This window comes from Eleginops maclovinus, chromosome 13, assembly GCF_036324505.1.
Source record: "Eleginops maclovinus isolate JMC-PN-2008 ecotype Puerto Natales chromosome 13, JC_Emac_rtc_rv5, whole genome shotgun sequence".
Taxonomy (NCBI): Eukaryota; Metazoa; Chordata; class Actinopteri; order Perciformes; family Eleginopidae; genus Eleginops; species Eleginops maclovinus.
In genome coordinates, this window is record NC_086361.1 from 10,782,960 (window position 1) to 10,802,767 (window position 19,808).

General features: G+C 41.1%; 1 protein-coding gene across 1 annotated transcript; it reads right to left on the reverse strand.

Moving 5' to 3' along the window:
- Nucleotides 1-414: 414 nt before the first annotated feature.
- chrna11 (cholinergic receptor, nicotinic, alpha 11) lies at nt 415-15,507 on the reverse strand. Its single transcript, XM_063899455.1, has 10 exons — nt 15,324-15,507; nt 13,219-13,358; nt 12,787-12,831; nt 12,054-12,163; nt 11,883-11,962; nt 9,534-9,701; nt 9,245-9,439; nt 7,061-7,147; nt 5,636-5,745; nt 415-3,767 (listed from the first exon to the last, which is right to left on the reverse strand). The coding sequence occupies exons 1-10, from the start codon at nt 15,373-15,375 to the stop codon at nt 3,039-3,041; spliced, it is 1,716 nt and encodes a 571-aa protein (XP_063755525.1). The 5' UTR covers nt 15,376-15,507; the 3' UTR covers nt 415-3,038.
- Nucleotides 15,508-19,808: the final 4,301 nt, after the last annotated feature.

Here is a 19,808-nt window from a genome sequence, read left to right on the forward strand (position 1 = left end):
AAGAGTCAGCCCTTCAAACAGGGAGCCTTGGTGGGGCTAAAGAAGGGCAGCTCACTATAAATACACCTCTGACTCTGTCTGGCTCACTGACTGAGACACACTGAGGACCACACACATTCCCCACACTTGATTGACATCTGGTTGCATCAAGATATGTCTCTAATTTCTGTTTATTTCTGCAGTATATATTTTCCCTGGTGGTGTGATATACTGCAGTGGCCTTTCATTTGATGCATGTGACTGAGTTACGCTTGTCTGAGCTCCCATCTCTGCTGCCTCTGTCCCTCATAAATCCGATGAATTACCTAGTATGCCCCCCTCTTTCCTCCATTAACCCTCCCCTCCTCTGCCTCCCCATCTCATCCCTCCCCCTTCCTCTCTCCTTCCTGAACGAGTGATCAATTAAGGCCCTGTCCAGCTCTCCCTGCGCGTCAGCACTTTCTCTCCCCCTTCTATCCCCTCTCTCTGTCATTTTTCTCTTCTTTTTGGGTGTTCGGCCAGCACTGTCAAATCAGAGAGATGGGGAACAGACTAAAGGTGGTATAAAAATGAGACAATTCTTTATTTTCAGGGTGATAAAATGTTCTGTACAGATGTGAGTGTTTAGTTGTCAGTATGTGCTGGAAGGACAACATCCTTCTACAAACCTCCAGGCTAGAAGTTTACTTTTCTACTGCTAGGAGACTTTAGAACACAAGAGAGGAGACAAAGAAAGGTATAGATATAAAGAATTGTACAACGCTCTCTACACCGTATGTAGTAGTTCAGAAACATTACTCAGACAGTAGAGACTGTGTTGTCAGAAATGAAGTTAACTTATTTAGGGCAAACCTTGAGAGATTTCTTATAGAATAATTTGCAGATATTGTACATTTTACTAATTGTCATAAAATCCCATGAAAATACCAAAACCTACATCTCAATTATTCTCTTAACAAGTGTTGACTAGCTTCTCCTTTGAGCCATAGACTTCCGGTGTTTTTATCACTTACATAAAGGCCATTGCTGTACTGGGTAAAATTAAAAAAGATACACTTTATTTTTTCAATAAAAATGGCCTCTGTAGTGAATTACCATCCTGCACACATAAAAACTTGCTAAGTCACTGATGTGTATGAATCCCCAGCTGAAAATAGTCCCAAACAAACAGTTTGATTTATGTTCGCTAATCAAAGTGCCAGGGCACTTTTTTTTTCCTACACTTTTAAGGTTTTCTTCATTGTTTACACTTAACGTTTAAGGCTTTGTGCCACGACCGTGTAGGAAAGCTTTAGAGGTTGAAGGTATTGTAGGTTTAAGTTGTTTTATGGGATTTAATGAATATATAAAATAATATACAGTAAGTCTGGTCTTCTCTTCAGAGGCTTGTTTGGTTTTTGAGGGAATTTAGTAGTCGGGTAAAAAATAAAAAGCTTAGCTTGCTTTGCTAATATCTGGCAGGTGTCAGCCACTCAAATGTAGAGAAACATAAATTATGGTAAAACATTATGTTATATAAAGGGGATTTTGAGTCTGGGGACCTTCATGTGCATGAAAGAAAATACCACTATTCATCGTAAACAAATACAGAAAGATCCTACAGTTGGAAATGTTTTCCTGACAATATTTATTTTCAGTGGCTTTGCACAATACTAATATTGAAGACAGAGCAACTCTCTCTTAGAGTTAGCAATGTGAGTCTCAGCAATTACCTGTGCTGAATTGCACGGAGAAGAGTTGTTAAATGTACACTTTCAGCTGGATTTCCTTTGCGTCTAGCTTCATTTTGAATGACTCATCCTTCTCTTTTAATATTGGGCTGTGTCCAAACTCACTCTTTTATTAACACGTGCCTCACATATTCCACTGTAGCTTAAGGTCAATATAGTAACACAAGAATGATTTTGACCCTTTCTTGGGCCTCTTGTGTTCTTTTAAAGACCTGACCTCCCATCACCGTTATGAAACCTTTAATTTGAAATCCAATAAGATCCGTTGGTTATTAGGACCTGCCAGATACAGCTCGGTAACAGCCTCATGACTTCTTATTGGCTCGAGCCTCCACCGTGGTGCAGCTACTGGGCATTGCGCTGCTGATGACCGGTTAATTCAGTTTCCCGGTCGTAATAAGCACTGCACACTGTGCCCGCTGCTGAGGAGCTTTTGATCTCTGCTGATTGTTGCAGATTGGCAATCGTCTCAAAGAGATAAGGCCTTGGAAATTTAAAGTGGTTTCAAGCAGAGAGGGGACTTCATCCTTTAAAAGCTTATTAGTCTTAAAGATTATCCAAGGTCTTTCAATTTGACGGTCATTAAATGGATTTGATTGAATAGATAAGATCCTCTTCTGTTCGTCTCTGCTTCCTGATCTTCCATCACTTGTATATCCAAGCATCAAGCTGTTTACTCTGCCTAACTCTGCCAATGTCACAAGGGGGAATCCTAGTTCCATCCTCTTTTCTTTTCTGTATTTTTTGCCTCCCCCAACCCTCTCCTCTTCACATCACTTTAAATGATGCACTCCGTTCTCAAAAAGTGGTAGAGAAGAACTGTCTTCCCTCTTTAAGAAAATACAGCCCAATGTCTGTCTTATTTATCCATCTCTATCTATCTGCCTGTCACTTTTCCGTCTTAGTCTTTCAATCTCTCCAAGAGCTTTCTTGCTTGAGGTTGGACTGATAAGCTTGTTTAATTTCTTTTTTGGACTCATTTGTTCCCCTTATTTTGTGGGAAAGGATTTGAATTAAAAAAAGAATAACTTCACCTTGTCCAGGTTCTGATAAAGCACCACGCTCACCCTAATCTCCTTCAACATATACTCTGTATCCGCTTCCTTATCTGTTTTCCTCTTATATTTCAGTTACAAAACAGTATTGTATTGCAAAGAACAACATTTTTTCATTTCTATTTTCAAGTTCCTTGCAATCACAAATCACAGAGCCTACAGTCCGCTGGAAATTGTATTCCCTTGGATCCGGGCCCACTCCATTCTTCAGTCTATATTTAATTTCCCTCATCCTTTCCTTCACACTTCTCTTCCTCTTTTTCCCTTTTTGCTTTCAAACAAAGTCTTTTGAAATAGCAGTTGCAAAGTTCGGAGCAGACATGAGGATAGAGATGGTGCAAATGATGTTGAAAACACTGAACGCCACCAAACACAGACGATCAATCACAGCGCCTGCAAATTTCCACTGGTCTGCAACGCTCTCGGTTTCGTCCTGCTCCCGGAAACGGTCTGCCATGTAACGCACCTCCTCCAAGATGGCCTGTAGCTGTGGGTCTCCTATACCAGCATTCGAGCAACCTCCGGTTCCACCTCCGAAGCCCCCACCACTGGAGACAGTGCTGGGGCAGCCTACAGTATCCATGTTGGGGGTAGGAGGTGGTGGGGAGCTGCAGAACTGAGATGGGAGGTGAGGAGGCGGGCTTCCTGCTACACGAGTAGGCCCTGCAGAGATGTTATTTCTCTGGAGAGGCTCTGAGAGCATTGAAGGGTCCTCCATGCTCTGGTAACCCATATAAAGAAGGTTCCCATTGTTGTTGGTGCTGGACTGGGCATGAAGGTGAGGATGCCCCGCGTGGAGGGGCCCTGTGTGCAGAGAACTCAGGTTCTGTGGGTGCAGTGGATGCAGGGTGGGGTCTTGTGGATTTGTGATGCTCCCGTTTTGCGAGCCCGAGGAACAGCGCCGTAAGTGGGGGGCACACGGGGGCCGCTCTGGGTCATCATTCTCTCCTGGCCGCTTCATACGCAAGAACCATGCTACCCACTGCAGCAAGACGAGCTGCACCTGTAGAGAGAAGAGGAGAGAAACTAAGCCTCTTTCACACGTGCACTGCAACCATGAAATTAGACATTACTCGTAGGAGCTTTATGTCATAATGCAAATGTTTGGATGGAAAACACTCACCAAAACTAAAGAGAGAATGAGATTTGGAAACATCTGAACATAAAGGGCCAATGCAATTGTTCAAGTCCAAATTACAAAACTGGCAATGTGCCCCCGGTGTAATCCGACTCAATGCATGCCTCCTACACATTCTACCTTGGTGCCAGCCCTTGCCTGAAGCAAACACGTGTGACACAGACAATCCTCTGTTGTGTTCTGCATGTGTGTAAGGGAAAACTACAGACATCGATTTTCCAGGTGTCCACTGCATATTAGAAAACAGCTAGAAACTTTTAAAGATTAGAGCGGAGGACAGGAAATAGCAAAGGGAAAGAGCACAAAAGCATTAAAGAAAGTAAAAGAAAACATTGAAAAGCTGTAGAGTGTTGAGAGTAACTAAGCATTGGCAACCACCTACACGATCTGACCTTCGAATAACACGAGTTAAGATGGGTGAACAGCCTCATTTGTCTTGGATTGATGTCACTGCTATTTCCAACCTTGCATCTTGTTTCATAATGCAGTAGTGCTTGTAGAAGTAGAAGTATGAAATCCTCGCTGGGGACGCCTAGTTAAAGTGCCTGAGGCAAAGAAGATTTTTGGCTTAAAATATATTTCTTGCAAGAGGATACTTACAAAGACAGCATTTAATTTAAAGGGGGGAATTATTGAGATTCACTGTCAGATTACAGTGCACTGAACCTCCGATAATGTCTCAATAGAATGCAGCATAAATATAAAGCGAAGATAAGCTTCTCACAAGTTGGTACAAATTTAAAGCTTGTGTGCTACTTGTTTCCTCTTTTCTCCTCTGACAAATCCTAAAACAAAACTCCCTTACAAACAGACTTCATGTCCCCTGAAAGGGCATATTGGACCAAGAGCATCCAGATGGGTGTTTTGCATCTAATAAGAAGCTAATGTCCAGATGAATGCTCAATTAGTTTCCACTGAGTGTGTTTACTGGCCAGGTAACAGTCCCTGTTGCTCCTGCCTTTGATGTTTTTGTCGGCAATTGCAATTATGATCTGTGCTGGTTCGATGCACTCATCTGAACCACATCAATTAGCTTGTTAATTGGCCGACGGACTGCCTGAAAACGCCATTCATCAACGTAATGTCCTTCCATCTGTCGATATATGCGGCATCTGCACTCTGATGCAACAAAGCTTTTTGTAGACCTGTCAACTTTGAAATGCCAATCAATGCCTTCCTATATTTCATTTGATTAGTATTACAGAATTATTATTATTTTGGTAGAACAGCCAATTGCTAATCATTTTTATGTAGCCTACCATGTCTTTATGACGTTTTCTCCACAATTTATATTTTCATGTGCGCATTAGAACAAAACTTTTGTAAAACTAAAAACCCTTCATGCATTAAGCAAAAGGCATGAGAGAAAAATTCAAATCAAATCCGCCTGCATATCTAGAGCCCTTTGAAACGCACTCTAGTTGAAGTCTGTTCCAAGGCATTTGATGATCACTCTCAGGCAGACTGACACTGCGATGAGTCACAGCCAAGGAAGTCGGAAAATTAGTGGAGAGCAAAAACTGGTTGAAGTGAACAGGTAGCACTGACGGATGGATGAAATGTTGCTGAAAATGGCAGATACGAATCATGATGGGAAATTGAGATGAATAATATGAATAAATCTTATCTGAAATGGGAGACCAACCATTTACAGTGTTTAACCAGCTGGAGAGCATGATGTGTAACTGATAATGCACTTGAGGTTATGATAAAGACTTTGAACTCAGCCTCACCCATTTTGGCATGTTTCCTCCATTTGGATCGTGGTGATGATACTGCAGCACAACCACTGTGGCGATGACTGACATCCCCACGATGATCATTATACTGGCAAAATACTGACCTGGACGGAGTAGAAACAGTATGTTGACGTCATTTTACATCCTTAATACACATCATGTCCCACTGGCTCATTGACAGCCACAGTGGTCATAGTAGATTCTGATTAGCCACACAGACCAGTGAAGGTCTCTTTGTTGTGTCTCTTTGTTGGAAAACCTATAGGCAAAAGCACAAGGCTATCTTTAAAACACCCTTTCATGTTTAATTCACTTACTTATTATAAGTCACTTTGGATAAAAGCCTTAGCTAAATAAATTGTAATAATAAAATAATCATGAATTCCCTATTACATTCAAAAGGACACATCCTTTGATAAATTCCTTCAGGCCAATTTGGGACCTGATACCAACACTACTTGTCTACTAGAAGCCACATTGTGTTTGTAAAATCAACAAACAGATGCACTGCATCAGGGTTGTTATTTTTTATGAAAAGATCTGTGCTGAAAGCAGCACCCTGATGATAATGACTTCTTTTTTCTAAAGTTTTTAATGACTAGAATTTGTGTCTTTAGGCAAAGACACATCTGTGTCTGGTTGCACCCTGTTCTCTTAATATAATATCCAGCATGCGTGCCTGCAATCAATTTAGACTATAACTTTTTAAGGCAAGCAGATGGCAAAATAAATTCTGTTGGGTTTACTTTGCAGCTCTACCACTACATAGGACAGATTGTAAAGACCTCTGTGACAAAACCAGGATTTTAAGCTATTCTAGCAGGTGTAGCTCTAGAAATAACAATGTTGGTTTGTTCAGACTAACAGCTGTCCGATTTTCATGAAATTCAGTCATTGGTGGTCTTCAGGGCCAAGAAGATAAATATTGATGACTTTAATGATCCTCTGACTTTTTTTGTCGTGCTTCCACGATGTAGACGTTTGTGGTTTTGAGTGAAATTTCAGGTCAAGTCAAAGTCCCAATTCAGCCAGCAATTTGGTTTATTATTTATATTTATGGTGTACAACACTAACTAATCCCCATAAGCCTTAGCTCTGTTTTGGGCTGAATAATGCATGATATCATGCTAGTACACAAACCACCAGAGCTCAACCAGGAGCTAGTTCCTACTGTGCACCACATCGAATCACTCAAATGAACACTCCAAGCCAAATATTGATTGCCACTGTCAGATGAAACTTGCTGTATCTCAAAGGAGTAAAACATCTCGATTTCATATTGACAATCACTAAATGTAATTGCAGCAATAGTGCAGGTTTTAATTTGGTGTCATAGTTACAGTTAAACAACATACTCATTAAGGACCATGAGAACCACTTTGGAAAATATAGACACACATCAAACTGTCTTTTACATACCTATGAGAGGGACGGAGTCCGATGTAGCTGGCATGATCTCTGCGACTAGCAACATAAAAACAGTAAGCGACAGCAGAACGGTGATACCTGCAAAAAGAAAGATGGATAGATATGAGAACCTTATGCTTTACCTACATTTTAAAAAGCCATCCATAGCAGTACTCTCCTTTGAGAAACTACATTTATTGTGTGTGTAGTATTTAGATTAATGGTCATAACTTGGATGAGATCACATTCAATTTATTTAAATGACCACCTAATGCTCTTAACATGAATTACTTCTTGACATGCTCTACCTCTACAGCTAAAAGCACTTCCGCACAGCAAATAGCCATTTTTTAAAGTTGTCCAAACTCCATCTGCGTGCGCACAAACACACACAACTCACACGCTCCGGCCCTGAAACTCCTCTCCATCTAAATTTCTCCTCACTATCCGTCTCATTTATCCAACTGACTAAATTAAAGGAGTGCTTTGTTGGCATAAATGTCCCCATCCAGAAGCATTCAGTTAAGCTCATGCTGAGAGATAAAATATAAACGTCCTTAAGCGATATTGAGAAAATGTAAAATGTTTTTTTTATAATGCCTAATTTCTCAGAAATGACACTTATTCTTTTTAAAAGCATGGTCCTCTCACCCTAAAGACCCCAGTCCCTTGATCCAGTGTCTCCTCCATCATACGGAGTGTCAGAGTATTTTCCTGCAAGGCTGTGTGTAAGCTCTCTTCTCCTAATCAATTCACTAGCCTTAATTACACCAATAGGTTAATTGGCCGTGTGTGAAAGGCTTGGCATTATTTTCTGCAGAGAAATGCTGCGTAATGCATCCTGTATTGAGGTTAAAGATATGCTTTGACAATACTGCCCCGCGTCCCTCTGTGTTCCCTCAGACTCAGACGTGAGTCAAATACAAACAAGCTTGAGCATTTATCAAATTCTTCTTATAAATAATATAAATATCATTATGTTGGTGCATTTGGTGTATAGAGGCTATATTTAATACCCTCTTCTGGCCTTTTGGAAGAGATATTGTGAATGGGGTAAGAGAGGGATTTAATATGACATTCTTTGCTGTTCTGTGAACTTTAATGGCATTTCTCAGAGAATTCTGAGGAGTGTCATTACAATTTTACAAAGCTGAAGTTGATATTAAATAAACCGAAATATATCCAGTTCACAATACACATCTGACAAAAATGGAACCAAAAAATTCTGCTTTTTTCATGACTTGACATTAAAATAATTAATTCAATTACCAAACACTTTTCTGTTGATCGCCGAAACGATTGATCGACCTCTACTTTCAATGCAAGGTCATTCAATCTGGAGTCTCTTTTTTTTTTGACGATGTAAAAATCATCCATCTTGTGCTTCAAGTTGAATCCGATATTAAAATGTATTTGCAGATGCTCTTCAATGGCGCCACTGCATCCTCTCGCCCTGCCAGCCTATTATAGTTAGGATTGGTTGTCTCACACCTTTACCTCCTCATCAATCGTCCCCATCTCTTTTGTGCTGTCCTGTCTCATCCTTTTCAAATTCTTCTCCTGTCTGCGCTCCCTCTTCACTACCTTCCCATCTGTCTCTGTTCCTCCTCCTCGCATTTCTCATCTTTCTATTTCATCCTGTTATACCTCTACTTTCACAGCTTCACCCTCTCTCACACTTCCCCTTTCATCCCACCCCAAAGTCTTCTGCACCAACGCTTCATTTTTCTGACTTTATTCTAAGGACATATTGAACTCTCATTTTTTAGGCATACTTGATTTACTGTATCTTTCACACCTCTGAGCATAGAAGCAACCTTATAGGAGAAATCTATCAAAATTTAAATTGTGTTGCTGAAACGCTTCGTTTTAATCACCTCACGAAACCTGTAAGTGAATAATAATTGTTTCATTTTCCTTTTATGCAATTGAAGAACTGAATTTCCCCTCTGAGATTAATTAAGGTCATCCTAATCCTTATCTTAATTAATCCTGTGATTTATGCACTGAATCACCCTAGATATGAAGATATGATGGACTCAAATTGAAGGTCAAACTGGTCTGCACCTTGTATACCCAAAGGTAAAAGCTGATGTGTAAAACCTCAACCCCTCCTGTATTCCAGCTTCTTGTGTTTCTTTCTTGCTCTACTTTTGTCAATGTATTTCCTCCATCATGCGCTTTTTGTCCACTCACCCAGTGAGATCTTTTCCCCAGAGTCAGCTGGCAGCACAAAGATCAGCAGGGTCATCGAAGACAGCAACACACAGGGGATGAGCAGGTTCAGGGCGTAGTACAGCGTCCGCCGCCGTATTGTCACAACAAATGTCACATCAGGATAAGGCTCCTTACAGCAGTCATAGAAGGCCTCGCTTCTGGTGCCAGGAACCCCTGAAGATCAGTCAAGAACAGAGAGAAATTGAGCACTGCTCTGTGAGTGGAGGTTCTATATGATGATACAATGCAAATGTTTCACCATACTCACCGATTAAGTCCCACTCTCCATTGGGCATGTAGCCTGAGATGTCAGCATCAGTCATCTGGAGGTCCAGCAGCCAGCCGTCATACGTCCACGAGCCGAACTTCAGCTCACACTGCTGAATGTCAAAAGGAAACCAGCGAACGTCCACATTGCATGTGCTCATAAAGATTCCTTAGAAAGAAGACAAGAAGAAGACAAAAAAAAGAGACAGAGGGTTAAACCACTTCAATCAATTTACTAAATTACAACATTTACCCCTGCAGTTTCCTGTACAGAGGTGACTATTAACCGATGGACCGCTTGTGTTTTACTGAAATCCTGCCCTGAATATCAAGTGTTATTGTCAGAAAAAATCATGCTTCCTTTTCATATCCAGCCAGCTCAAGGACTGAACTCAACCATGATTCATTTTTATAAAGAACTGCTGAAGGATGTGCTGCATCGCAACCAAAAGGATGCACTGAAATAGGATTTTGTGCATGTCTGCAAGGAATACACTATTTTAAAGTTTGGAGGCTGAAGAACTTAAAGTAATGACTAGATTAGAAACAACCTCTCATCAGAGAAATATCTTCCCAAAATGCAAGCAGTGTTTTCACCAGCAGGTTTCAGATATTCTGCTCTGCAAACAAACACTGTTACTGCGCTCTGCCTGCACACACAGCTGTTAGCAAAGCCTCTGCGGAAGGAGAAAACATCAGCAGTGACACTGAAAAATGAGACTGTGTGCTTCCTAATCAGATTACCAATTCTATTATGCAAAATAAATGCCCCCAAATGCATGTGTAGGCACATGCAAGCACAAAATCCCAAAGCTGCGCTTGCACGCTAGTTTCTACCCCCGAAGGAAGATCATCGCAGTGGTCGCTGGCAAACTACGGCCCTTAAATTAATTACTGAAATAAATTAATAAAGCCCGGTTCAAACATTCAGACACAGGCAGAACCAAAATGCCAATGAAGCCTTACAGTGATCAAAGACATTCGTTATGAGGCTGACATGCAAATCAGCCTTCAGAGAGGAATCAAAGCAGACTTTGGAGAGCAGAGGTTAGCAGGTAGATGGCGGGGTTCAAAGCAGAGGTTGATCACATCAAATTAAGTATTTGCTATAAACTTTTATATACCCTCAAATCCAGCAACTGACACCAAGTTTGTGCCTTAGCTTCATGGGGATGATGTCTGTGTAATTACTACTGTTATGAACTCTGAAGGCACTAAACCCATAATTACACTGATGTGGTAAAGGTGGTTCTGTGGGTTTTTGCAGTCCACTGCTTGTACAGAGTTATGTACCTTGCCTCTCACAGATATCCAGTAACCTTGGAGCAATGCTCACAAATGAGACACCTGGGTTTTTCTGCAGCTTGGAATAATCTCCCTCTCCCACAGCACGGCTCCCAAAATAAAACTCTGTCATTCTGAAAATCGCTTCCCATCTAGGCATTACAAGACCCAGAGACAAGATTTTCCATTTGCAAATGTCACCCAATCAAGATATGAGCTAAAACCTGTTATGCCTTATCTCCTGTTATACTATTACACCCAACCTCTGCAAGTGATGGTGTGCAGTAGACACCTGAGATCCCTCGCCTTTGAATTATTCACCGTGTGTCAAGCTCCTGTTCCATGCCAGCCACCCACAGACCTGTTGCCTTTATATTTCCTGATAACACCAGCCCACAAAATACATCAGGAATTGCAACCAGGCTTGTGTGCGGGTTGGGAAATTGCTGGTTTGCTGCCTATTCTTTCCATTTCCATCATGACTAAAACCCTCTTATTCCACCAATGCAGAGCAATATCTTTTTATCTATTCCCTAATTGGGTCTGATCCAAATCGCAGCATTAAGGAGCTGTATTTACATTCAGCAGCAGCCTATTAATAAACATGGCCGCTAAATAGAATAGATAGGGTGTCTTTCTGAACTCGCAGTCCTCCACTTTTACATTAGAAGGCCATCTCAACCCCCTGTAAACCTTTGGATTCAATCTCAGCCTGCTGTAATCTGGTGTATAAAGAAAAAGACAGAGAAAATACTAAGTGAACACCCGTGAAACCCAGGGGAGCTGCTACTTTCACACTTGCACAGGTCTTGCGTTTTTGAGAAAACAGGAAAACAGAGGAAGCAAGCATCTCTTATTTATAGGTGGTACTCACAATGCTGGGAATATGTAACCAGTGAGTAACCAGGGATGCTGTTTATACTAATAAAATATGAATGCGAAATGTACAAACTGGGGAGACATGTGGAAATTGCAGTATGAGATGCTGCCGCTGCATCGCAGGGAGACAAGGAAGGGATGAAAAATAGTGAGAGCATGAATGAATAAATAAAGGAGAGGGATTCACCTGGAGGCAGATACTCGGCGTAGCCGCTGGAGTTCACCAGAACATTGGTCTTAAAGGTGGAGTCAAAGTCATCATCTGCACTGAGGAAGGGCAGGGGAGGAAGTGACACTACTTGTTGGAATATAATGTGTATGTATGCGAGGTGTGTTAAGGTGTTTATGCGTGTTTTACCTGTTGTAGAGCAGGATGTCCGGGGTCCAGACCTGGTCCGTGGTAAAGCGTAGGTTCTTCACTCCGGGATGTTCGCTCTGGTTCCACTGGAGATAATGGTCGAACCAACTCTTAAAAACACACACACAAATACAGTCTGCATCCCAGTGGACTACATTACAGGCTGACATTAGTATAGGTGTAACAGAATTCATATAAATCATAGACATACATAATGGACTCTAAAATGTACTTTTGTATGTTTTGGGTCAAAAGCCAGACATGAGACTCAAGTCATTTGGTAGAAGTTCATTTGTCTTGTTCAAGTCAAATAAACATACTGTAATCTATCCCACCTGCAGTATCTGTGCGTTTTAATAAGGATAAAAAAAACAAGGTAGTATTTCCAATTTTGCAAATACACTGAATTAATTGTGTATCACAATTGTTGATATTCAGCTCCATAAATGTAATCAAACAAAAACAAAATAACTCTCGATCACTTTTAAACAGTGAGAAATCACTTATGACAATTCAATCCTACTCTGGTCCCGCATTTTGATAACGTCAGACACTAGTGTCTAAATTGACATCATTGAACATTTTCAATGTTTTATATTTAAAGTCTTTTAGATAATTCTTTCTCAGGTAAAGTTTCCAAATTTTAGATTCCAAATCTAAATCGAGTCTCGAGTCATTTATTTTCTATCAAGTTGCAAGCAAATTCTTTATCTCGTTTCTCGGGGGTCCTTACCATCCGTAGCCACATGTTAGAGGTGAGCACCTGATTCTTCTCATCCTGCAAAACATTTAAAACATTTTCTTTTCTTATAAATTATTTGCATTAATCATGAGGCAAATACTAGTATACTTTTAAATATAACAGAAAGGTTTCATGCATAAATTAATTAAACAGAGTCCCTTGTTTTGGCAAACCTTAATGAAATTATGATATAACAGTTTATGGAATACTCTGCCTAACTTGGCTTCAAATTGTGATTTTGATTCTCCTTTTTTGGGCTATTTATCGGTACCGAATAACACAATAAATCTAATGGCTGCAAATGATTATCAACCCAATGTCCAAGAAACTTCATCATGCAGAGGAAAATGTATATTTTAAAATTAGAGCCAATTAGTGGATGATATTCATGAGGTTGAAAACACATGCGACTGCAAAACCTACCACATCCATGATCTGTATCAAACTGAGGGAGAAGATAACGGTGAGTGGGTGGGAGTCGTTGCCCACCGGCCGCTCCATCCGGTTGTAATCCTTCAGGAGGTTCTTTAACAGGTTCCTCTGGTGAGGACCCTGCACCGACACTGGAGACGCAGAAAAAAATGTGAAAACAAGCCGCACTCCACACCATAAAAAATCCCCTGTAGGTAATGTTTAGGTCCCTTATATGTCACATCCTTGTACACATAGTAAGGGAGCATTTCCTGTGTGGTGAGTTAATTAAAAAGGACACCAATCTTCATGAAAACCGCCAATAAATTCATCACTCTGGAAGCAAATCAGACTTTTGGGTGGGAGAACATTCAGGCTATAAATGCTGAAAACATGTTGCTGATCAAATTGAACATTTAGCCCTTAGGAAATGAAACTCCTTATCTTTAAATAACACACGAACAAGACTTAAAATAAAAGCCTTAGAGGAAAAAGAGAGAAAAAGGTTTTAATGATGAAATGATATGCAACCATCTTCCTCCATTTGTCTCCCCACTTTAAAGTTTTTGCCAATGAAATATGGAGGAGAGGTTCAGCTTTTCGTTAGATTTAATTATTAAGCAGTATTTAAAATAATAATAATAGAGAACAAAATTGGCAAACAGAAGAAAGATTCGAGAAAGTGTGGACAACAGTCAGCAAGCAAATAATAATCTAGTGAGAAAAAGTCGGAAGCCTTATCAGCGCGTGATTGGCACAAATAATTAGGTTGGTTTGAAATGATCAGCCATAATACAAACGCCATGTTAAATAAAGATATTTATGGACTAATTGAATGAACTTGGAGGGTAAGCAGACTGTACTGTCAACCAAAAATGTGCAGACCAAATTAAAATGTACAGGGTGTCGCATCACTTAGGATCTTCTTCTATCTTAAGTGAGCCGTCATAACACATTTAGACTTCATCCAAACTCCTTTTTTTCATTTAATATCCTTTATGAGATCAAGAGCTTTCTGCCATTTATATAATTCTGAAGTACAGGGAATTATTTTTGAAATTATGGTCAAAACATCTAGGACTTCTCCAGTCGGTGCTATAGTGGAGCAATTATAAGAATGGGGGTTTCATTCAGTCGGTTTTTATGACCTCAATAAACAGCAAAGCAGATGCAGAACACACTGAATGTGGGACATTGTCCAACAGTGTTAGATGTCTTTTGTTTCTGTCTAGAATTCTTATTTATGGGAAATGTCAGAGTTTAAGGGGCTTTAGTGCTCAGAGTATAACGGGTTTAAGTCCCAGTGGAGCGTTGGCAGAAATGTTCACACACTAATGGTATTGAAAGATGGTTTCATCGTTGCAAAATCATGGAAAAGCCCTGAAGGTTTCCTTAAATGTTAAAATTCAGTGCGCAACAGTGCAGTGTGAATCTTGTGCCTTATCTGTCCTCTTTTCTGTTTTTGTTGGACTTTCTGGTACAAAATATTCTTCTTGAAAACACAAACAAACAGAATAGCTCTGCTGGTACTTCTGCCTATAGGGAAAGTTCCCCCTATCAGCTCTGCCATCAACTGACAGCTTTTATATTCCCTTCTGCTGCTCCGAGCCCTGTCAGCTTGGCTGTAACAAGGCGTCCAACACAACAGTGGAGGCAAAATGGAAGAACCAATCTATACGTACAATTCCATTGATCTGGGACCTGTTTTCCATATGGGAAAACCCCTTGTCATACATGGAGATTTGGGAAAGAGGCATGTGGAATGAGGGAAGAAAAAAGCAATACAAGGTAATCACTACTCAGGTTTTTCTACACACTGTTTGTGCCATCAGGATCCAACCCATAGGTCAACCCAGCAAATACATCCAGAAAAAAAAACAGTAACGTAAAATCCCAGGGATGTAAACAAGAAAGCAAACAGGTGAGCCAGATTCTCACTTTTCTTCTCCCTGGAGTCTTTTTAACTTTTAATTCTTATTCATAGATCAAGCATCAACAGAATTGACTCCATACATACATTCCCTATAAAAATCCCAGGTCGGGACTAAAGTGCTGCTGCTGCAGTTGTGATTCCTGGAAACTGAACGGAAGACAGAGCGAGAGGCAATCGGGCTCACCATGGATCAAAGCAAAGAATCCAGAGAGGAGCAGAGCCACCGAGTGCCACATCCTGGTGGTGAGGAGCAGGAGGAAAGAGGAGGCAGAAGAGGAGAAGCTCCGGATGCTGAAGGAGGAGGAGGAAGGGAGGGAGGCGAGCTTTAGGAAGCTGCTGGAAATCCCCCGGTCTGCATCCAGTCGGCATCAGAGGGAAGGAGTGTGAGCGTGTGCTGGAAGAGCGGGGAGCTGAGAGAGGGAGGAGGAGGAGGAGGAGGAGGAGGAGGAGGAGGAGGAGGAGGAGGAGGAGGAGATGGAGGCTGTGGGCTCTCTCCCTGTGTCCTTGTCTCTCTGGGAGATGGGACTAAAATGGAGCGCACAAGAGAAAAGATGTCAGAGATGGGGGGTTTCAAGGGGGTTGAATATATAGCAGGGGGTGGAGGAGGGAGATTCTTTTTTTTTATTGGTCTCTCACCATGAGTTGACCTTTTTCAAGACATTAGAACAAGATGATGCACACCATTTAAAACACTAATGGAGAATTAATTGATAAAGTGTGGTAAATAAAGGAATCCATACACTGGAAAGTGGAGGAATGGGTAAAAAAAAAAAAAGGATGAGAAGCCAATCAATGCAGAGAAGTGAGAAATGCTTAAGTTATGCTTTCTTGTGTTAGTAGGTGAGCACAAAACAGGTTCACATTTTTAGTTTTGGGGAAAGAATCACCTCTGGGTGTAATGTAATTCATCTTTTGTCCATGTAAACAGAACATTTTACAAGATTAATGTTTTTCACTCGTATGCTGTGTTTCGTTCCCTTTTCATATCTCCTTATAGGTGGATGACATGTGTACCATAAAATATATTGAGTAAATATGGAAGCTTAGTTATATGAGAACCCACCACAGTGGTTACGGTCACGCACTGCTAGTCTGGAACAGTGTGTGTCTGTAAGTGTGTATATCAAAGTGCGTGCATATGTGAGCTGCCCCCATTCAGTGGGGGGTGAGTTTTGAATCATAGGGGGAGATGGACTCCAGTTTAATTGTGAAAGTGCTGGGCTCTGCAGGAGGGCATCGGGAATGTGCATAGTTAAACTCTACTTCTCATTTGTCCTCACGAAATGCTGATGCAAGGGCAGAGGCAGCGAGAAACCAAAGACTGGGAGAGAGGGAGGGAGGGTGAGGAGAGGAGCGGGAGGAAGGGGGGCACAAGAGAGGAGGAAGAAAGAGTTTGACTGTATAATAGATTACCCTATTACTTCTACTGCCCTTCGGAATTACCCCTCTCCAAGGAAGCCTGTCACACATCCAGAGCGCTCCCAAGCCACAGATTCATGCTTGGCTGCACACACAGGATGGAGAGTGGCCCTGTGAGGCAAAAAGAAGGATGGTTAAGTCGCCGGTTGAAGCCGAGGAAGCTGCATCAAGCGTGGAGCGAGGACGTACAATGTATCACGAGAAGGGAAGCATCCTGTTGCTGCTGCATCCCGGATATACTGCTGCCTAAATGTGTGCAAAATTGAGTTTGAGTTCATCTCATGAAAGCAAAGGAAAAAAAATCCCAATGCTGTTATGCGCCAAGCACCACTGGTGTCACTGTGCCAAAACCAAAATTCATTAGGCTTCATAAAAAAACAGATTGGATGCACTAAGGTGTGGGTGACATCTGGTGGTTTGTTTTCCAACTGCATGCTGGATGGAGCTCAGCAACACTGGCAGGAGGAGTTAGGTGATGGTGTTAATTAACGAGGAATAGACAGGGCTGAATAAAACGACAAAAAGATGAGTGCCAACGCTGTTAAGACACCAATTAGGACACAATACTCAGTATAATTACAGATTAATTAAAACACTGAGCAAGGTGTGGATTAAAGCCATTTTAATGAAGTTCAGGAGGGAGAGAATGAGGATTGTGAACACAATGAGTGAACACTCTCTGCATATTTGCTTTCCTTTTAATTTCCATTTTTGCTGATCCTGATTGTGATTCTAATTGCACGGCAGCAGAGACAGCCATCTCTCTGACCTGGCATGAGCTCATCCCTCTCTGTGCTAAATGCTGAATGCCGTCCCTGACAATGCAGCCATCAGGGCTGCTGTGCTGTGTGTTTTTAATTACTCTGCTGATTGGATTAGGCCCTCTCCTACGCTGACACGTCCCCTCCACCTAATAGGGTGTTATCGACAAAACCTGCACATACATCCACTGGCCTGTGACATCTGATTTGTGTGGCCTTTTTTGTGGTCTTAAAGGGAGTTGAGTAGATGAAGTCGGACAATTACAGTCTGTTATGCAAGCCCTGGAACCAAAAGGAGGCTGTTAAACAAGAAACTTTTACCTTAACCCCATTTTGAATTGCAAATCCATGTCATGATCCATGTTCCTTTTGTCAAAAAGTGCCGATTCCAGTAACAAAAAAGCAACTTCACTGTGACGTTGAATCTGAAATGAGGCTGATTTATTCTATTAGAGACTAAGCTTCAAGACGTTAGCTCTTATAACGCTTCTAACGACATATGTCTAACCAATAATAATCATTTTATTTGTATATTGTTTGTATGCTGATGCTACTTTCTGTTATTTTGTATCAACGCTTATCTAAATGATGAGAATAAAAGGATATAAATGATAGGAACATGCTGGGCAGATAAGAGTGTAGCACCAATTCTCTTACCTAACTCTTGGCAAATATTTCCCAATATGTCATACTATTCCCTTTAACCTTAATCGTGACTTTTGACCTTTAAAACACAAACATTATAACTGCTGTTTACATAATGGGACTTATCTTTTGACCAATGTGTCAGAACAGGTCAGACTGAAGCAATTAATATCCTGACCAGGAGATGAAACTGGCACGCTCTAAAGATTCAGGCCATGAATCACATGTGCCATTTAGCAGCCAGCGCAATTAGTGGACTCAAAATATCCCAGTTTAATTTCACGTTCTTAACAGCCAAAGGATGATTTGCAATAGGAGGGACTAATTGAAAACCTGCTGGCTACCGGCCACAGAGCAAGAGGAATTGACATACTTAGCTATAGCTACAGCGACCAGGATTTACAAGCCCTTGGCTGGAGACTTGAATTAATTTGAAGGCTTGCAGATGTGCATATATCCTTTCAGCATGTTGTTATTAAAAGGACAACTTAATTTAAGGATATTCGTAGACTTTATCACCACAGCAGAGTGAGTGTGAATTCAGCAGACTAAATAGTCATATTTTAGGATCTAGTTCTCTGCCAGGATGTGAGATATGGTCTCTGTTTACCAAACACCATCCGCAAGGGTTTTTGTGTTGACAGTCATGCACTGAGGCACCGGCAGTTGGGAGCATCCTGCCTGCAGAATATCAAAACTAAATCGAAGATGAAAGAAGCGATGAGCACGTCCCTTACACATCCATGCTCGTTGGATGTACAGGTGGGAGGACGGTTGGTGCTGCAGTGCATTGTCTAAAATCTACTTGTTTCAATCCACCAATTACATTTCTTGTATCTATGGGCCAATGAAATGACTTGTTTTGCTCTTCAATTCCAATTACTTGATGAAATGGGTCAATCAAATGATTTGACCCTATGGGCCAATAATACAACCACTGCATACATTTCTGTAGTACTTAGTTTAATACAAACAAACAACATTGATAGTTTAAATTAGAATCAGAGGATGAAACCCTCTTTATTTGTCACACATACAAACACACAGCACACACGATTAAATTGGATCTGTGCATTTAACCCATCCTAGTACTAGGAGCATTGGGCAGCTATTGTAAAGGGCCCTGGGTGCAATGGGGAGGGGGGTGTCTGCTGCATTGCTCGAGAGCACCACCGCAGGGCCCAGGAGTTGAACTGGGACCACTCCAAGAAGCAGTCCACACTCCATATTTTAGGTCTGTTCAGGGACTTTAACCCTATGGCTCCCAGTCCATATCCCCACTGACTGAGCCACTACTGGAAACTACACCAAATAGATATATTTCATTGATAGATAAGATCATCCATAGTTTTCAATATTGCTGAAAATGGCTTGGCAACATGGCAGGGTGTTCCATGAAATAGAACGATTTTGATTACTTTTCATCCTTAAGGTTTGAACATGGCACTGACAAGACGTGAAGTTGATTGGACTAAATCTGTAGGAGCAGATTCTAAATATCCAGCTTCCTGTTGGTTTATGCCGTATACTTTACGGTATTGCTCTGCATAACATACATAAACCTTCCAGCTTTCATTACCAAGATTAATTTAATTTGGAAGCAACTTTAAGTCCACAAAAATGTGATTCATTGGAGAGAAAAGAAACAGAATAATTATCATTCCTTCAAATTTGAAAACGATCCTCCAGACATTGTTTGTGCGAGGAATCGAAAAATCCAGACAGCAGCATCTGGCTAAATCTCTGGGTGTCACCAAGTTTTAGCATAAATGTTCTGTTTTACATCTGCAGGGAAGGCAGACTGTCTGCTTACAAACATGTTTTTGGCTCTCCCTCCTCAGCAC